At 38.4% G+C, this 20,666-nt stretch overlaps 1 protein-coding gene across 4 annotated transcripts in view; it reads right to left on the bottom strand.

Moving 5' to 3' along the window:
* Nucleotides 1-20,666, bottom strand: part of TRPS1 (transcriptional repressor GATA binding 1) — a 255,646-nt gene that overhangs the window by 189,000 nt on the left and 45,980 nt on the right. For all 4 annotated transcript variants that reach the window (XM_029223278.1, XM_029223280.1, XM_029223281.1 and 1 more), the window contains 2 exons: nt 18,335-19,263; nt 3,691-4,817 (listed from right to left, as the gene is read on the bottom strand). In XM_029223278.1, the coding sequence (XP_029079111.1) occupies nt 3,691-4,817; nt 18,335-19,263 (2,056 nt within the window). The remainder of the gene's footprint in view (nt 1-3,690; nt 4,818-18,334; nt 19,264-20,666) is intronic.

The raw sequence follows: 20,666 nt of genomic DNA, 5'->3' as shown, positions 1-20,666 counted from the left end.
GGTTATTTATAGTCTCATGTAGCTTGATCAATTTATAAGTGTAATTTTCATTTCTTTAAACATTTATTAATTATTATTTTCTAAATGAAAACTGCTGATCTGAAGTTCCTGGGTATCTAAAGCTGTTATTTGCTTTTCCTACTGATTTCACATGTAGTGATTTACATCCACACTCATATGGTAAACTGCTGTAATGTGGAAGCTCATATAAGGTTTATCTTAAGCCATACGTAACATGGAGGTGAAAACTGGAGTATTTTCCTGGAGATAAATCTGTGTTTACTTCTGACAGGAGTCAGAGGAAGGCAGTAATGTTGAATCACATTAGCCAACTTCAAGGTGTCAGCTTAGAGTGAAACTCATGGATTCAACGCCCTCTCTCTGCCAGTGACTCTGGGCTTAGTCTCAATATAACTGCAGTATCAATGTCAGCATTTTTCATCCGTGAAAACTTGCATTCCCTGCTTGCTCTCCCCAGTCTGGGTTTAGCTCACTTTTGGTGAAGGGGTGAAGAGAAAAGCTTCAGAGCTTTCACTTAATTCATGGAAGTCTAACAAGTCACTAAGAAATTATGTTTTATCTGGCATAGTTGCTTTGTAAGGAGGTATTCCTCCCACAACTCCAGAAACACAAAGTTATAACACTGAAAATGTTGATTAGGAGAATGGTAGTCAATTAGAGAATGGGTACACTGGTTAATTAAATAATATATAATAAAAGAAATGGAGTGTGAGAAACAAACAGGAGTGGAATATAAGAATTCTGTCATGACGTGAACTACGGGGTATCATAAGTAAATATGAAACATAAAGAAAGGAGAACTGGCCAAGTTTCACTTACTAAGTGGATAATTTGGCAGTTCAACTCAGGTTAAACTGGTTCTTTAGGAAAATGCCCATGGAATGAAATCCACACTGAGGTTTTTCTCTGATAGCTTTAAATCAACTCTCTTGCTTCTTAGCTGTAGTTATTTTATAGCTACATGATTTCACACATTGTACAGCTCTCCGTTTGTGCTATCTTTTTTAGTACACTATAAGTCTTGTACATAAAGTATTCAAAAGCCTAGAATATAATCCCCAGTAATAACAGAATTGTGGTAAAAGTTTCCCAACATGAATAATATGAATAAATATAAATTTAACTAGAAAGATAGTATTGTGATGTGGTAAATTTCTCTCCTCCTACACTACCTTCAAAATGTAGCATTTGGGGGAAGTGCTTGGATAGCAGATTAAGTTTTCAACATTCATGTGACTATCTGTTTTCACATCCCTGAAGCCTCCACTGTTCAACTTTCAGTAGAGTTTCTTTATACTTCTTACCAAGCTGTGGCTCCTGAAACAGTAAGTCTCCAAATTTCAAATATTTCTAAAAGAACTCAAGCAGAGCAACTTAAAGGACCTAGGAGCACACAAACTACATCAGGTTTTAAGAATAAGTGCGAGAGGATTATAATGACCTAGAGACAAGTGCTGCTAATTATTTTTAATCTAATAAAATACTAAGAAGGTTGACTTAAGTTCAAAATGTACTTCCATTTTGCGTGTCCTCAGAAGGGTTCCAAGACCGTACAATAGTCAAAGATTAAATTAAAACTCACCATGGAGATTTCGATTTATTCATGACTACTGTGAAGTCAAAATCTCACAGGGATCTCATTTATTTAAATGTATTCACTGAGCACCTATTACCCATCCTGGCACTACTACGCTAAATCGTGCAGATACAGCAATGAACAAAATAGAACTAGTCTCTTCCTTCTGGAGCTTACTTTCATTACTGAATATTAATTAAACTCTGAGATTATTCAGTAATATTTTTATTCATATTTATTTCTTAGATTTTGTTTGTTTGTTTAACCAAAACATACGGAATCTCTATTTTTCCAGCCAAGTTTTCAACCAATAGCCTCAGCTTCCTCAAAAAAAGCCACTCATCCAAGGGATCTGGTATCTACATGCATCAGTGTGTGTGTGTGTGTGTGTGTGTGTGTGTGTGTGTGTGTGTGTGTGTTGGCTAATTTCTTCATGATTAAAAAAAGCCTCCTCTTCAAAAAAAGAATGGGTTATCTAATTTCTACATCGCTTAAGAAATGTACACGCACAGTATACATACTAACAAGGCTCGGAAGGAAGCTAATGTCTGCTTGCCCCAGAAATAAATAAGCATGCAGCTAACATCAAAAGAGCCAGAAACACTCACTGCAAGCGTGAACACATATTTGATCGCAGGACTGTGTCTTTCCCAGGGCTGACCTTATAAATTAAACAGTGTAAATCTCAAGGAAGTGTTTTCTGAACGTTTAGATCCACTGTGAACATTAGGATGCCCTTCAAATTAACGTGTAACATTGTTAGCCTATTGTTGGACATAAACTGCTTCGTTACTGGCGATTGAGAAAACAGACACACACTGGTACTAACACACAACTTTTTAAAATAATGGGAGGAACTATTTAAAATCTTGGGATGTGAAAATTTAAATAACCAGATTTTTAAACTAGGATATTGAGTCTGCAAATGGAAAAGCCCTTAAAAATAGTAAATAAAGCTCTTGACTTTGATGCTTAGAGGCATGATAACAAGAGTACCCAATACTCTGGAAGTAATATCTGAATGCACTATGCTACCAGGATTCTGCTAAATCATAAGTTCCATAAGGGCACTATGTTTATGTTCTTTTCTCCTATTTTATAATCAATGCCTGGCACTATGTGTATTTTTGGAGTTAATTAGTTAAGAAATGAATACATAAATGAAATAAAGATATGTATTTTAGGGCTTCCCTGGTGGCGTAGTGGTTGAGAGTCCGCCTGCCGATGCAGGGGACGCGGGTTTGTGCCCCAGTCCGGGAAGATCCCACATGCCGCGGAGCGGCTGGGCCCGTGAGCCATGGCCGCTGAGCCTGCGCGTCCCGAGCCTGTGCTCCGCAACGGGAGAGGCCACAACAGTGAGAGGTCCGCGCACCGCAAAAAAAAAAAAGATATGTATTCTAAACTCATCTCTAGATAAAAAATTGGGAAAGTTAATGTTTATAACAAGAATAAGATGGAAGTAGAAGGAAAACAGTAACACACCTTACATCTATTTACGAATCTGAAACAACGTAAGCAGCTTTACTCACTCAGAGTGTACAGAAACCCAAAGTCACACATATTACAGAGTTCTCTGCTTCACATTACTGTCTGTATGCAAAACAATGACGTTGCTTAATTTTTTAAAACCAGAAGAATGTCCAATTTCATTTTAAAAGAAAAACGAGCAACGTGTTCTCAAGTGGATTGTTTCCCAGGTGGAATAGAGAATAGTACATATTATAGTGGCATCTTTCATTTGGAAGCTGCTCCATCAAAAATCATGGGATATGGGGTCATACTTAGCAAGGACAAATAAATGAATTGCGGTAAAACCATCAACATTATCAGCATCATTGAGAATTTTAAAATATATTCAGTAGATGGTATAAAACAGGTATGAATCATAAGAGTAAACAGTTTGAAACAAGTGACCAAATTAAAATCTGTGGTTATCACATCTACTAATATAGAATCTGCAGTCTGTGATCTTACAGAACATGATCTTGTTCTATAACTGCCCAAGGTCACCACAATCATTCCCCAAAATCCTTGGGTCAGCCCTCTGGATACTTTCTATCATTTTCTCACTATTTTTCCCCCGTACGGCTTACCTGTAGTGTCGGGAAATCTCTTCTTCCACCTGGGTAATGAAATCACATTTGGTACATGAGTATTCTTTGCTTTCCTTGACAGCCGGCTGCCCATCCGATCCTTGCAGATGATTGCCTTCTTGTTTGACATCCGATGCTTGGGACTCATGCACACTCTCGTAATGAAAGAGGAGCACGTCCACGTCGGGGGTGGAGAAGGAACATTGGTGGCACTGGTGTTTGACTCTTGAGCTTCCGGCCGCCCCCGGAGACAAGTGCAAAAGCAAGAGCGCACAGTGGGAGCAATTACTTTTCCTACAAGCAAATGGATAAGTAATTTCTCCAAGGTGCTTTTCTGGGCTGCAAAGGCCTCTAGGACAGAAGGGACAGTGTTTAATGGTACACTTATGAATGTTATGGAGCTGTTGATAATGACGGAGAAGTGGCCCCACAACAATAACGTCGGGGCCATGGCTTTTGGAATATCTGAAGTCGCAGAACTGACAATTGTAGCTCGTGACCATATTATCCTCTGCTCCCTTGCTGGAGAAGTCCTTCTTCTTCGCCCCACTAGAGCCCTTGTCTGCCTTGGTCATTGGCTCCCCTTCTGCACTTTTGGCTAGATCATTCTGATTAATGACAGAGCCCCTGGACAGCTTGTCATTCAATTCTGGGTTAAGGCCACCTGACTGTGCTCCTCCATGCTGCTTGCCATAATGTTCTAGCAGCTTCAGTGAGCTTGATGACTCGCAGCTAAAACTACAAAATTTACACCAGTAGTAACTGGTGGCCTCTGTACCATTTTGTCTTGAATCAAGGGGTTTGATGGGCACTGAGTAACCAACAGGCGTGTCATCTCCTGCCTTGACTGTCATCTTGTCCTGCCACTTTCCCAAGTCTCCGGAATCACTGGACCGAAGTGCAGGGATGGATTTATTAGAGTTCTTCTCCGAAGGTTTTGCACCCTCAGAGGAGGGGAGAGAAGCTTTTATTTTGTTCGGGTGAGTCTGAAGAAAATGTTGTTCTAGTTCCGTTGATGAGTTGCCCATATAAGTGAAATTGCAGAATTTACAGCGGAAGTACTTGGTGTTTCCTTGGCAGTCTGGTGTTTTCCGTCCAATGCCAATGAATGTTCCACCTGAAGTAACCTGGCATGGAAGAAATGGATGTTACTTTAAAGGTATCATTAATTCAGTGCTTTTTGTGGGAGGGAGGAGGTGACACTGCCAAGTATCCCACATCCAAAAATACAATAGTGCTTCCGCTTATTATGAAATCACTTGAATAATCAGAGCCAAAGAAATTCACTCTTCATTACACAATAGCAACTCTATGAGAGGCTCATTATGCAAAAATTTTTGGCCAAAGTATCTGATGAAGGTAAGTTATAAAAGTACTATAACTAATGCAAAGGATTTAATAATATATACTTAAAAAAAAAAAAACTACGAAGAAGACTTCCAATTAAAGAGGTTTTACTACTGTCTCCTTCAAATCCCATGCCCGCGGAAGCAGCCAAATCACGTGGGATTTCTTCTCACAAAGCTAAGGGTTGCCATCAAAACCAGGGGCAGTTGCTCAGAGATTACTCAACGCAGGTGTCCTCCAGGGAAATCCTCTGTTCAGTTCCTACAGCAATAAGGCTGCAAAGATGAAGTCTATCTTTTGGGTAAAATAAAGGTGCTAAATGACCACACAAAATGGCTTATGGTTAAAGCCCGAGAATGCACAATTAGACTGAAAGTAAAATGAAATCATCGGTGGGCTTGAGATCTTGGTTGAAGGAGGGTCGATGTAAGGAGTTTAAAATGTTTCCCCATCTAGGACAAATGAAATAAAGAAAACCTTCTAGGGCTTTATTTGATTAAGGCTCTGTCTCATAGAAAAGACTCAGCCCCTCCCATGAGCGGGGTCATGGGGACAGTCAAGGGCCAAAATAAAATAATTTCACCATAAAAATCACCAGAGCTCTGTTTTCTATGCAAAATTATAAAACTGTGTATAGTGTTGGGGCAATCAAGGCCTTCAAAGGGCATTTTGTCTAAACCTCTTCTCTGGGTGAAGAACCACATCAGGCAGCATAACTAAGTGCCACCATCCAGCAGCCAAAATTCACTGTTTAGAAGAGTTTTTGACAGAAATGCTCCAAAGGGGGAGAAATTTCCTCTTTCAACAATCAGGGAATTTTTGAATTTTTCCAGCAACCAGATGTAATAGATTAAGCACGTGGCATAATCGTGTTCTTCTTCCACAGCTGCTCAAAAATGACATGTGTGATCACCGCTCACATCCAAATCACTCCATGAGAAAAGTCTCGAGCATCTCAAAATCATTTAAAAGATTCTACTTAATATGCAAATAATATTCCTTTAGCGCACTGAGAGACACAGTTGTTCTCTACTATACAGGACTAAGATTGAAGTCCGTTCTGTCACTTATAGAGAGGTGTGACCTGGATCAAATTACTTAACCTCTCTGGCCAACAGCTTCCTCACTGGGGGCCACCTTTAAACTTGCTTCCAATATTACAGTTGGAGGAAATGTGCATGAACACATCAACAGCTCATTTACTGTACATTAAGATTAATAAATTATGAAGTTCTCCCACAGCCGTTAATCGAAGGATGACAATGTTCCACTTTAAACAGTGTCTATATTCACCATGGCAAACACCCAGATTTCAGTCTGTTGACAGCAGAGCATTATCTAAAGCAGAAGGGCAAGAATGGGGGCACCCTCTTAGGCAGCAACCTGACAATTAATCATTGGTGTAAAGGATGTCAAAGCCAGACTACACAAGGTAAGTCTAACACCATTCTAACCTAACACTTTAGTGACCAAAGCAAATAAAATTTGCACTGAAATGTAATGCATAATATTGCAAAATTCATCCATTTCCCAATTCGCTAGAGGTGAGAAGAACCTTGTTTTCAAAAACAAAATGAACCTTTCAATGGGATGCCACCTACTCAGGTACTTGGTTCAGGAACTTCAACTTGAATCAAAAGGAGCAAATTCAGAACTATCCCAACCTTCTCTAACGTGAGCAAAGAAAGCTAGTGTACAAACTCCAGAAATGGAAATTTGCTTCTCTGAGCTACCACATTGCTTCAGAGCTGCTGAGTTTCCTTAATAGAAAATGTTTTTAACTTCTGCTTGTAGAACAGGGATTCCTGAGAAACCACGACACATCACTATTTCTTTGATTTTGCAATCTTCAGGCCTCACGTTCCATGTCCACACTGAGAGGGCCGAGCAAAGAGCACATACAGTCTTAAGAAAAGCCCTAAACTTATGATTTTGAAGGGAATTTAAAGCATCACAACATCCCTTCCAGTATTTGACATCAACTTTAAGAGTCAGAAAATCCATGCTAAGAAAGACTAGTATCAGGTGAAGAGAACATTTCATACCAAAAACCGCCAATAAATCATTTTGGTCTGGGATTAACTAAGCTACTATGAAAACTGAATTAAATCTTTAAAGTTGGCAGTGTCTATGTGTCTAAAGGTTGTGTGTTTAGCCAACTCCATTGTTTAGAATGCTTTTAATGGTTATATACTTTATGCTGAAAAGTGCCTTCAGACTACCCCCGCCCTTTCAAAACCCAAATAACACAAGGATCTAACTTAACGGCAAGAACAAAAATACTGACACTTGTACAGATTATCTATTTGCCTTCCTGGTAAACAGCAGTTAATCATATTAGTATTACATATTATTAAAAGCTAATATAATATTAGAATTACACATCTTACATATTATAAAAGCCAACTTTGGGAAACATAATTACTCAGCGTTCTATTCCTTTTCTCCTTCCAAAATAAGGTTTTAAGGTTACATTTGTGGCCATTTCTATGCTATGTCTATGAGAGATGTACCTTAAGTCATGGTGAAATATGACTGTTGTACCATATATCATTTAACTGAATTCTGAAATAAAATATAATTTATTATTTTAGGACACCATACCTAAGACTGAACCATACCCATTTCATGTTCATGACCCACGAATGCTGACTTAAAACAATTCTTTTCTAGGTTAAACCCAAATACACAGCAAGAACAGTTAATGCAAAATCAATGTTTTGCAGCAACAGTTTATTTAATCTTATTGCCAGGAAACAGCACCTACACATTCAGAGAATTATTTCAAACTTTCCAAACGGTTGAACCCAGCAAGGAATAGAAAAACTTATTCCCTAGCTATGGCTATACTAAAAAGAGATCACAAGCAGAACAAAGAGTATAAACTTCAGTCTTTCTTCTTTTGCTAACCAGAACTTTAATGAAAACCCATAATCCAGTAGTGCCTTTGATACAGATATCCACATTTTAAAATTCCCATTAAACTGCAAATTCCGTTTGGACTAAAAATTACACCTATTCATTCATCTACTTAGTAGCTACTGGTTATTTAGCTTGTGCCAATCTCTGTGACAGACATCAGGATACAACAGTGAAAACCTGGACCACAGCTCTGCTTTTAAATTACTTATACTTTAAGATCAAAATTTGTAGGTGGGCTTCCCTGGTGGCGCAGTGGTTGGGAGTCCGCCTGCCGATGCAGGGGACACGGGTTCGTGCCCTGGTCCGGGAGGATCCCACATGCCGCGGAGCAGCTAGGCCCGTAAGCCATGGCCGCTGAGCCTGCGCGTCCGGAGCCTGTACTCCACAAGGGGAGAGGCCACAACAGTGAGAGGCGCGCGTACCGCAGGAAAAAAAAAAAAAAAAAATTTGTAGGTAAAATCCTTTATTTATTTGTATGTATCTTTACTTGCATTTGTTTGGTCCCAAGGGAAGTTCTCAAGTTAAATCCTGTAGAAAGACACACTATTTAACCTTCTGGCACCTCAGTTTCATCATCTTTGTGGCTATAAATAATATTGTACACTTTGCCATTTTATAGGATTATCGTGAGGATAACGTGAGAGAATGCATCCGAAAAGTGATTTGCAAAAGTCTACATCACTGCTGTCCAACAGAACTCTTGAATTGATGGAAATGTTCTGTAGTCTACCCTGTCCAATACAGCAGCCACTAGCTAAGTGCTACTGAACACTTGAAACAGAGCTAGTGCAACTGAAGAACTGATTCTTTTAAATTTAATCTGTCGTTTTTATGAATTTTTCATAAATTTAGTTTTAACGAATTGGAATTTAAATAGCCCCATGCAGCTGGTGAATACCATATCAGAGCACACTCTACAGTATTATTCACATGAATGGGACTATTATTTAATAAAATGAACTATCTCTGAATTTCTCCCACCAATGAAACGAAAAGACTAAACAGAAGGGGAAGTGGTAAAGTCAAACTCAAATACTTGTCACCCCTAGTATTCTTAGCTGTAAATGTAAAAGTTCAATTCTGTTGTTACTAAGCTAATGCTTCCATTTACATTCCTTCTTGGGCTGAAGGAATGGTATTACATTCTTCTTTGGAAGTAAACAGGAGCTCAATACACTTTGGTTGAATGAATGAACTAGTTATTGGAGATGTGAAATCTCCCACTTACTTGGGCTACGGGAGCTATACTAATTCACGGCCCTATTATCATTGACTCAACCTGACATATGGGCTTCTTCAAAAAACAAGACAAACTGCATCTTTCAACCCAAAAACAAACGACTATGGGGTCATTCGCTTGTGAATTAGAGCTATACAGAAACACCCAAGATACCTGTTAAGGCATGAAAAAGAACAAATTTTAAGTTGTTTTTCACTGATTGAGCACTGTGATGTCTTTTTATTCTATTTTAACCTCAGTTCTAAAAACTCTTCCTTCCATGTAGTTTGTTCCATGCGTTTCATTTATAATATCTACATATGGCTTTTCACAAAAATGTTTCACTATAGAAGTTAAAAATACAAAAGGTTGGCTTTTTTTCAAGGTCTTTAACCTCAATTTAGCTCTTTCCTCCTAATAATATGGAACAAAACCTAGTAAGAATAGTATCTAAAAGAATGTGTCAAAGGGAAAGATCTTTTAAAGCCTCAGAACTCTTAAAATGACACTTTAGCAAATGTATTTATTTTCAATGGAACAAAAAGAGTTGTTTGAACTAAACACAAACTCTTCCTCAGATGTGGTTCATATTCAAGGACTGTAATTGATAGCAACAGAAACAATTAGGAGGGTACTAATTTAAAAGGACTTGAGGTTACGGGCTGATCGTCAAAAAAAGTAAAACCACGACTGTAAAAAACTAAGTTGTTAAAAATCACTGTTCAAATACTGAAGTCACAAATAACGTGAAGAAATCTGTCAGGGCCAATCTTGGCTGAAAATAACTAAATTCAGAATCTATGTGCTAATCTACACAGGGAATGTTTCTGCGTTGCACAGTTCTTTAAAACACACTGCAGAATATAGAGTGTGCCTCAACGATGTATCTTTGATGGAAATTAAGTATTTAAAAATTTCAATAACAAATCTAATTAAACGGCAGTCAGCTCAGTCACATGCTATCATAGCCTATTCTTTGTGTCGCTGGTATAAATCCCATATACATCTTTGTCATTGGATTTATAAGAGTGAGCTAATTTTTTGGGGGGTGAGGGCAAAACCTAAATTGGTAGAGGTGCAAATATAAGGGTAAAATACTGCTTATCCTTAATTATCTACATTTTTATAATAAATGTTTTGTATTACAATAATAAACAGTCTATCCCAAACTGGTTTTCTTATTTTACTCAGCATAATATCAATCTAATTTTCTATGGTTATTTGGTATTTGGACAGATAGAAAACAGGTAAACCTTAAAGTCAGTCTCACTAATTTAGAAGGTAATCTTTTAGGGGAAAATATGCAAAAGAAAACTGAAAATGCAGTGCAAGTGGATGATAAGACTGAGTACGTTATCCACAGCGTTCCTCTCCTCCAGCTGATCTGCCATTGCCGCTGGCTCATAGTGGAGATAAATAATAATTGCATGTTTGTTCCAAAGAGGGTCTTAATGAGAAAACAGAGTTGAATCACTGTGGAACATCCTTCCTCCAGGGAAGGGTGATTTGTGGCATGCTTACTATGTGCCAAGCACTGGGAGACACAAGGAAATGATAAAGTCCCAAACCCCCAACGTGTCTGCATTTTAGTGCATAAAGTTCCCAGGTAAATAGATGACAATCTATTGTGGAATCTATTGTGGAATATGGGCTTCTGCTGAAAGCTGTACCAAGTTCCATGACCACACAGAGGAAAAGCACCTAACCTACACCGACTGGTCCACAAAGACTTCCGGAAGGAGGTGACAACTGAGCTGTGGACAGATGAGTTGGCATAAAGGCAGTGATCTCAGAAAGGTTTTTCAGGTGCAGGAAACAAAATGAGTAAAGCATAAATGAGGATGTAACAGTGCAAGTTCCTTTCAGGAAATGTGGAGGAAGTTTGGGGGTGAGAGAGAATTTGGAAAGGTGATGTCTTAATGGAGAGTCTACATTGACTTATACAAGTATAATTAAAACGATCTACTTTTTTTATAGAAAGTAGACCTATACTTCCTACAGAACACAGGAAGACATCTCTAAGTGAAATTTTTAAAAATTAAAGAAAGGAAGGAAGGGAGGGAAGGAGGATGGGTAAGAGATGGAGGAAAGGAAGGATAAAGAGGAAGCAGGGAGGAAAAAGAACAGAAACCAAAGGAAGGCAAAAAGGGGGAGGAAGGAAGGGAGAGCAGATGAGAAGAGAAAGAACAGAAGGGAACAGAAAGAGAAAGTAAATAAGTAAAGAAGCCACTAAGAATTTACTAAGTAAATATTAAGGGTGGTGCCAGCGGCGGGGCGGGGGCGGGGCGGGACCTCTCTGGTGGCGCAGTGGTTAAGAATCCACCTGCCAATGCAGGGGACATGGATTCGAGTCCTGGTCCGGGAAGATCCCACGTGCCGTGGAGCAACTAAGCCCGTGCACCACAACTACTGAGCCTGTGCTCTAGAGCCCACGAGCCACAACAACTGAACCCACGTGCCACAACTACTGAAGCCCATGCACCTAGAGCCCATGCTCCACAACAAGAGAAGCCACCGCAATGAGAAGTCCGTGTGCCTCAACTAGCTCGCCAAAACTAGAGAAAGCCCACACGCAGCAACAAAGACCCAGCGCAGCCAAAAATAAATAATAAAATAAAATAAATTAAAAAAACAAAAAAGGGTGGTGCCGGGGAAAGAATAAAGAAGGAAAGACAGGACAAATCACTCCATTGTTTGGAGAGAGATACAAATCAGAAAGACATCCAGGAGAACTGACATTTCCGGCCTGACTGACTTGAAAATGGGAGTCTAGAAAAAAGGAGAGGAACACAAAGTTGTTTTAGGGAAGGAACTAACAACTTTACTTCTACACACGTCGACTTTGAGATGCCAGTTGGAATATCGAGGTGGAGCTACCTGCCCATCAGCTGGCAAAACAGGTCTCAGAACAAACCACTGTTTATTATTAAGATTCCCAATATGTTACTGGACTCATGAAAGAATGCAGGTGTTCTTTATCGTACATCAACAGGTCATCTAAATATTAAAGGAGAATGGCTGGACAATTAGACTCCCTTTGAATTCTCAAGCCCCTCATGGTAGTCCCCAGTTTCTTCACTTTCAGCATCTGGGGACCTCACACAGCTCTGAGCACGGCTGGGGAATGAGTACACTCAAGTTAGACAGTCTAAAAGTATTCTGAGTTCCTCTGCCTCCACACCCATTCCATTACTTACTCAAAGGCAAAGAGTAAAACCTTAATTACCCAGCCTTGGAGAACATAAACGGAAGCTGGGTGCATCTCCTTAACACTGAATCTTCATAGAAAAACCAACCTAAACTGTGCCTAGTAATCAAAAGAGGGGAATACAATGCTCAGACCATCTACTGAATCATAAAATCCTAAAACGAAGTCCTTCAAACAAGGGGACTATGAAGTAAATCAAATACATGGATGACGTGTCCCTTAATGTGGGGATAAAACATTTCATCCTTAATTGATAAAATCAAAATTTGGCCCTTATGCACTCTATCAGAACTAGTTTCTGCAGCCAAAGTACCAGTGAAAATGAATCACAGTAATTAAGAAAAGACAAATCAGCAAAATTAATTCTCTTTTCAATGATTTCAATTATAAGCTAGTAAGCTCAAATAAGGCAGCATTACACTCCAGGGTTTGGATAAGAGATCATCTCAAAGAAATCACTGAAGTCCCCAAATTCAATGCAATTCACAGAGTATGCATCAAACAGCCCTGGTGTACCAGTCTTATATCACCTCCCTTACATGCGGCTGGTCTGTCTTCCATTGCTTTTCTAGTTGCAGTAAACTCAGTCTTACAACTGGGAAGGCCATATATTATAGTGGTTGTGAAGACAACATTCTGTAGCCTATCGACCCTGGTTTACGCCCCATTTACCCCACTTCAACTCTGTGAGCTTGGGCAAGTTACTTTCATCTCTCTATGTCTGTTTCCTCATTTTTTAAAACGGACATAATAGTAGTGTCAACTTCAAAGGTTTTTATGAAGATGAGTTAATTAATACACGTAAAGAGCTTAGATCTACATATACACATAAGAATCCCTTAATAAATGCTAGCTCTTATTAGGACTGAATCCAAAATTGGGGGAAAAAACAGGACATATGTGTAATTTTGATTATGGAAGCTAAAAAAATAAAAGAAGGATAGATCATATTTAAAGTAATACAGAAAAATAAATTTTATATTTGATTTCCAATTAAAATTAAACACGGTCTTCTCTGATATTCTAAACATGCATAACATTGACTTTAAACTTTAGAATCATATGATGAAGAATTCAAGAGGTCTATGGTCTAACGATTTTCAGACACAGACTCCAGGAAGGAAATCAGAAAATGAAAGAGAACTGCTCTTTTTTCCCACTTTCCTGGAGTTAGCATACTACTTATGTATCCGTGTTTCCAACAGCTGTACATATGCTATAATTACAATGACCCAAGAAACAAAAAGCACTGAATAATCTGCGGACTTGATATGGTTAGCAGAACATGCCATTTGGAGATAAAATTTTTATTGAGTTGAATAATGCTAAATTCGATTGAATGCACTGATAACCATGATTCCTTCTTCTAAACATTCTGCTTAGAGAGAAATACGGATATTCAAGAAAGTGATACATGTTCTCTAAACGATGGCAAATAGACTGAAAATCAAAGAGGGACTGACATTTATCATACTGACCCTCTTGTAACAAAGCCAAATGGAGATTTAACCATCATGCAGGTAAAAGGATTAATGAAGATGGTCAAACTATTCCAACCGGGTGGCTACATTATAAAGCTCAGCTATCTTCATGACGAAAATAACCTGGTAAATGCCAGAACATTGCTTTGCTTTTATGGCCTTAGGGTGAGCATATGTTTTATTTTGCACACTTTATTACTTGTTAAAGAGACACGGTCCTGAAAATAAGTACGGGTTCATACGCCAAACATTCCATACTCTAGAGAGAGTCTGAAGTGATTCAAGTCTCATTCACCAGCGTTTCTAAAGAGCAACTGTCCTCAACTCAGAAGAACAAAGCAACAGAACCTGCTAAGGTCTACAGCTTCCCTCCTGCTCCAGGATCAAAGGAAACGGCAAGGCAAAAAATAAATATTTGGAGGTTAAAATTCAAGAAAATTCAAAATAGACCAAAATGAGATGAATGTTCTCTGGATTTTTCTCTTTTTCCAGACCAAACTGTAACCCCCTGTTCAAATGAATGTACGGGCACATGTTAAGAATCTATAAAGCTCATGGACTTAAATATATTGAAAATACAAACACAAAAGATGACTTCCTAGCTCAAAAAATCTGTTCTTCCTGCTTCTAACATGACATATTGTGCAACTCTGATAAAAAATATTTATAAAACAGAAACGCAGTGCTCCTAACTCAAACACAAGACAATCACTGAGATTCTTCTGCTAACCTTAAAATTTCATTCAGGGCCAAAATGAATTTAATAGCTGGCATCCTGTAGCTCCCTTCTTAGAGGCCTGAATAATGCAGAATAACAGGAAAGGTTTCCTAATATGAAAAGGCACCATATACATTGTGAGCATTTATAAACTTGGGCTAGCTTAAACACTTTCCCGTGGGAAGCACAACTTGACAAGACTCCGACTTTTATAACTTGATCTGAGGGCTAAGAGCTCCCCCATAAAGATGATGCAAACACCCTAATGCACCACACATTAAGCCCTAATGAAACAGCAAAGTCCGTGTTTAACAATGCAGGCCTCCATTCAGCGATGGTTTAAATATAAGTATAATAAAGCAGATTAGAAAGAAAGAGGCTGTAATTACTTTCTGAAGAACTCAATCTCTTGTCCTATTATCAGTCTATACGTGAGCCTCAAGGGCTGAATACAGGTAGTAAAAATTGCATGAAGGGCTTAGCCACCATGCCACAGCCATTCTTTTCAAAACTTTAAGCACAATAATTGATAAAACGCGCAGGGGAAATTTAAAAATTGAGAAACTAACATCCGGGCCAAGTCAATGAGTCCTAAGCTAGCCATTACATTTTTCCTTAGTTTTTCTTGGTAAAGGTCTGTATCTCTTCTGATTCCAGGGCTGGGTATGCTACCTCATGGTGTGTGAGGGATCTGAATTCAACAGACTCAGAAATGACTGTCCAGATTTTATGATGGCCCTTTAAAATGACCTCCATTATCTGGCCAGGGCTTTGTCGATTATGAAGTACAAAGAAACGTTGTTTGACACTATTTTTACAAATTTGTAATTCTTTGACTTCATGATGTGTAATAAAACTTACACAGAAGTGGATACCATCAGTAAAAGCATGTCAAAACTTCAATTATTAACTTCAATATAGGTCAAATAATCTGAACTTGGAACTAGAAATCTTAAAATTTGTTTAAATTATTTCTTTTTCCCCAACCGTATATCTCATGTTTGCACTCAAGTCAGTTTGAATTATTTAAAACCATCCATGCCAAACCAAAATATAGATCAAAGCCACAGAGTTCTTAAGTCCTCTACTTCTGGCTTCTGTTCCTTTTTTCTTGGCCTAAAATGTCATAAATCTATCATTAACCACCAACTGTCCTGAATGTTAAAAAAAAAAAAAAAGTTTAATTGAAAAAGATTAATGAATCGCTCATCTATTACTTCAACTAGCTTAAATTACAGATTGATATCAATAATTCCTGGAATGGAATGATTATTTGTCTTTAATCCTCGTATTTACCAACATCTTTATCAGAATACACACAAGCCATTAACTTGCTATCAATTTCTGACAAAACTGCATTAAAGAAATTCTGAAGTCAGCATTTTACTTCCCACAGCTTTTAGTCTCCACACAGCTCACATGCAGGAAAGAACCTCTCAAACGGCATTTCAGCAACACAAACATATGCGGGTGAAAAAGGGGGATTTCATATGCGCTTTTATTCAATTTACGCATATAGCAAAGCTGCCTGATATTTATTTCAGCGTAAAAATATTAATAAGTTATTTATCTTCAGACATGTTTCTGCATCAACATCTGGTGTGTGTGTAAAGTATTCAAGATTAACATTTGGCCTAAAGTACATTTAGTGTGCTTTTCCCAAACTGAAGAAAGTTAACTCTCTTTAGGCTTCTTTTCTCTCTCCAATTGTTTCTTCGAAAGAATCCAGTCACTTTTTCCATAGATCCCTGTTTTCTATTTTTAGCCATGTTATTTCTCTTTGAAAAAAAAAATTGATTTTAACAAGATTATCTCCCTCCGTGCGATTTCCTACCATTTCTGTCTTCTTTACTGGGCACTGCTGCGAGGATTTAGGAGACAGCAGAGTCTAGGATCAGCTGTTTTATTTCTAGTTCTATTAGTTCAAACTCAGACAGCTCCCACATCTGTTTTATTTCTAAAATCACTGCCCAGGAAAAGTGTCCAGCTCGTTCTACCCAAACATAAACTTTACTATAAATAACTAGGAACCTAACAAATAACTGTTTGGGGGAAATGGAAGTGTGTTTAAAAATCTGAATTCTTCCAAACTATAGGCCCTTAGTAATCTTCGTTTTAGAGCCTTCCTGACAGCCCAGATCAGCTTCCCTCAGAAGTTGTCCCCAGAGTGAACAAACTGAAACCCCGGCCGGAAATCCAGGTATTAACATCATATTCCTCGCTAATTATAAAACACCATTTCACATACTGACATTATTCACTTCTAACCCTTTTATCTAAAACACGTATTTGCTTTCCAATCATAGTTTGACAGCAGAGTGTATCTGACACAAGCCAGTGAAATGATCTTTAATAAGACAGCAGTTCAAAGCATGTAGCTTTCATGCATAATAACTACGTTGGCTTAATTTGCTGCGCCACAGAAATCATTCTATTTGTGGAAATTCACAAAGTAAGATGGAATTTTGAGAGCTTTACAAAGATGAAACTGGCTTTTTAAGAGTTCTTCTTTATCTCCCTTAAAGTGAAAAGATTGCCATTCTGACGTTTTTAAAGGACTTGGAAATTTCTCTTCTGATCCTTCTTACAAAATATATTCACTACTTGTTATTTATAACCCCTTCGCCTGTCTTTCTTAATTGGCACTAGGTCAAAAGAGAGGTCTAGAACAAATGTGCTGTAGCTACTGAGTTGATAAAAATGATTGATATTTTCAGGGATTGAGGAGGTCAAATAAGTGTGATGAGATTTCATTAGTTCTCAGGTACTTCTTCTAATCATTCCTAAAGAAGGTTAATATTAAACCTAATATGTTTTGAAATCCCTGGCCTAATAATACAATAAAAATCTACAGACTGTAACAGAAACTAATACACTTTCTCAAGCTGATTGTCCGTTTCAACTATACTAAAATTGCTAAAATGAAATGAATACATTACTTAAGAGTCCGTTCTGCATTTCATTCTATTTGAAATGGTAGGGTGTTTTTTTTTTTTTATCTCACATATGCCTTAAGCTAACACAGAAGGGGTAGATCAAAAAGGTATGCCAGTTTTAATAAAAGTGCAAATCTAAACTACTACTAAATGCTTTCATAAATTATGATTTTCTTTAAACGCAGGAAGGAATGCTTTATTGGTCCACACCAAGGTCATTCTGGTGTCCCTAGTACTTACACTCACATTGACTTCTTTTTAAATCAATGTAAAATTTTATTTCCAAAGTTTCATTTGCAATTATGTTGCCTTTTCAGTAGTACATCTCTGCAACCATCAGTGTGACCCAACTCTGGTCCAGTTTGGCAGAGTGTAAAATTAAATCCTCATCCAAAACACAGGAAAGACCCTCCCTGAAGTAAAGGCTATAGCAAAAGATTTATAATCTAAAACTAGAACAAAGCATGAATTACTATCATGTAGAACCATAAAGATTACTGCCATTTTTGGAAGACTCTGAAAACATCAAATTACCATGAAATATGTCCAGAAATATGAAGCCAAGCTAATTCCATGAAAAAACTTTTCCCAGCCTAATAGAAATGTTGGGATTATTTTCCATGATGAGAGGCTAAAGATAACTCTGAATACACATTTGGATGAAACAGCTACAGAGTGCGTCTGTCTCTTCTGCTCCATTGAGCAGGCTACCCCTTTGGTATTGGGAGCTTGATTTTAACAAACATGTAAAAATTCACATTTCGTTACTAACAACTTTTTCTATACAAAGAGATCACAATACGAAGCACAAACCTGTACATCATAGGTCCCATTTAGTAAAACAGGCCTTGAGGAATTGATATCCTGCAGCACACCAGAAAGCACGGAACGGTTGACTTTCTGGAAGTCTTTGGAATGGCTGAACTGCACCATGTTATGAAGGGCCAAGATTTTGCTGTCCAGCTCAGCATCCTGCCTGGTGCGGTTATGCAGTCCTAAGTGATACTTTCGGAAGTGCTTAATCAGATCTGTGGGGTCGTTGCCATAGTAACCATATCCACAGATATTGCATTTAAAGTCCTGAAGCTCTGGAGACAGAGGTGCCGGGTCTGGGTTGTCATTTACCAGTAAGTCGGTTTTCGATTTATTCAGTCTCACACCCCCATCTGAAGGCACTTGTGGGTTTTTTGAGGCCACTGAAACTGGGCTTGAGCCTTGACAATTGGCTTGACCACTCTGCGCTTGCCCTGTTTCCTCCGTAGCCTTCGGTGACATCTTCTGATCTTCCTTTGTCTCCAAGGAGTCCCCTGATGGGGTGCACGCCATATCTTGAGGGTCATCTGCCTCTGCTCTTTGAGGAGACTTCAAGGGCTCACAGACTCCCCCAGCAGCTGGAGATGAGAAAGCCAACATATTTCTCTCTGTCACCTCATCATGTGGATAGGAGGGAAGGTTTCCTCCCTTACTGGGGCTTTCATAATTGAAGCCAGCCTTCTCACTCAGGATTGCGCTTTTTAAGTCCTTCTTACTGCTAGAAGACGGATCTTGGACATGCAAGCTCTGTTCCTCCTTATTATTTAGTTCTGCAGCATCACTCTGATCCGTATTTTCTGACATCTGATCTACAGAAAATTCTTTGTTCTTTCCAGATCCCTTGCTTTCTGTACCGACAGGCTCCAGGGTCTGGCCCTCGCCTTCACTAGCAATGTTTCTCAGAGGGGGGTTCTTTTTCCGGACCATATCTGTAAAAATAACAAGGAAAAGGAAGATACAGGGTTAGTTGAAATTTGCAGGCATGTAGTCTAATCTAGAACATTTTACTTACTCTATTCAAGGCTTTTTTTAAGGCACATAATAAAAAATGTTCTCTAGGAAAAAAAAAATCTGCTATTTTTTTTAAAAAATAGCAAAAAATTGAGACTGATGCCAACGATTTACATTTAGAATTATTTTTGTCACAAAGGGTGGCTCATTTGTTATTTTTAAATGGTTTTATGAATACCAAGGTATTATTATTACTAGCTCTATCACTCCTATTACTTAACCTTGGCTGCCAATTATATTTTTTGCTCAGCTTCTTTCTTAAGAGTTGATAGATAAATGCTTCTATATTTATCTGTGTTATATACTATGTATAATATGTACACGTTATGTTTATAGAATATATACACCCGTTTATGTTTATAGAATGTATATTACATGTTTATTTGTGATACGTATATGTGTATACAAACAACTATAAAGTGAAACTCGATATTGTTACACAGTGTGCAACCAAGGTATCAATATAGTTTCAACCAAAATATCCTCATAGTCAAAAGACAGAAAGAGCATGTTATAAACAAAGTGAAAACTGCCCCTTTACTTTCAGAAATGGAGGATAACAAATGTTTTACCTCTGCCGTACCTATAAATTACTTTAAGCCCCCTTTGGGGGACTTGCCTGAAAGAAGGGGGACCTGGTACACATCATAGTGGCCAGGTTGGGTTTTACTAGGACTCCATCTGGCATGATGAGAACCCACCTAAGGCCAGGGTTTCTAGGCACAGCATGGTGGAAACAGTACCAATCCCAACATCAGGAGCACACTGGAAATTGACTAAAGTAAAGTATTCAGTTGAACCACGTGACATTGCCATTTCGTAGCTCAACACGGCAAACTGTTAGCAGTTTCCTATGGTTCACCTTCACATGCTAGCTCAACTGTGCCTTTCAAGGTAGGGTCCACATAAGAACATTGTGGGGAGTCTAATGAATCAGAACTCTAAGGGTATAAGGAGATAAGAAACAAATTGTACAGTGTCAATAAAAGAATGCAGTAACAAAGGCTTGTGGAGAACTGACTTTCATGGCCTGTGCTCCTTAATCCTCCAGTCGAAAAACTGCCAGGGCTATGTACGTCGTCACCCCAACTGTCTCTTGGAAAAATCCACCTTATTTACTAGCTGACGCTACCACAAGGGCGAATTTAACAGAGTTAGTTACACCATGATTATCCAAAATGTCCTTAGAAAATCTAAATTAATAGCATGTTTTAGTCATTCTCATCTATAATTTCCCACAAGTGCTGAGGAACCACACTGGCTTTGGATATATGGGTAAACCTTCGCTTCTGAAAAGCTGGTCAAGCAAAATTTGTGTAAT

The sequence above is a fragment of the Monodon monoceros genome, unplaced genomic scaffold, assembly GCF_005190385.1.
Source record: "Monodon monoceros isolate NGI ecotype Baffin Bay Population unplaced genomic scaffold, NGI_Narwhal_1 Super_Scaffold_14, whole genome shotgun sequence".
NCBI lineage: Eukaryota > Metazoa > Chordata > Mammalia > Artiodactyla > Monodontidae > Monodon > Monodon monoceros.
Note: the sequence above shows the minus strand (reverse complement) of the source record. Positions and strands in the feature narration are given on the sequence as shown.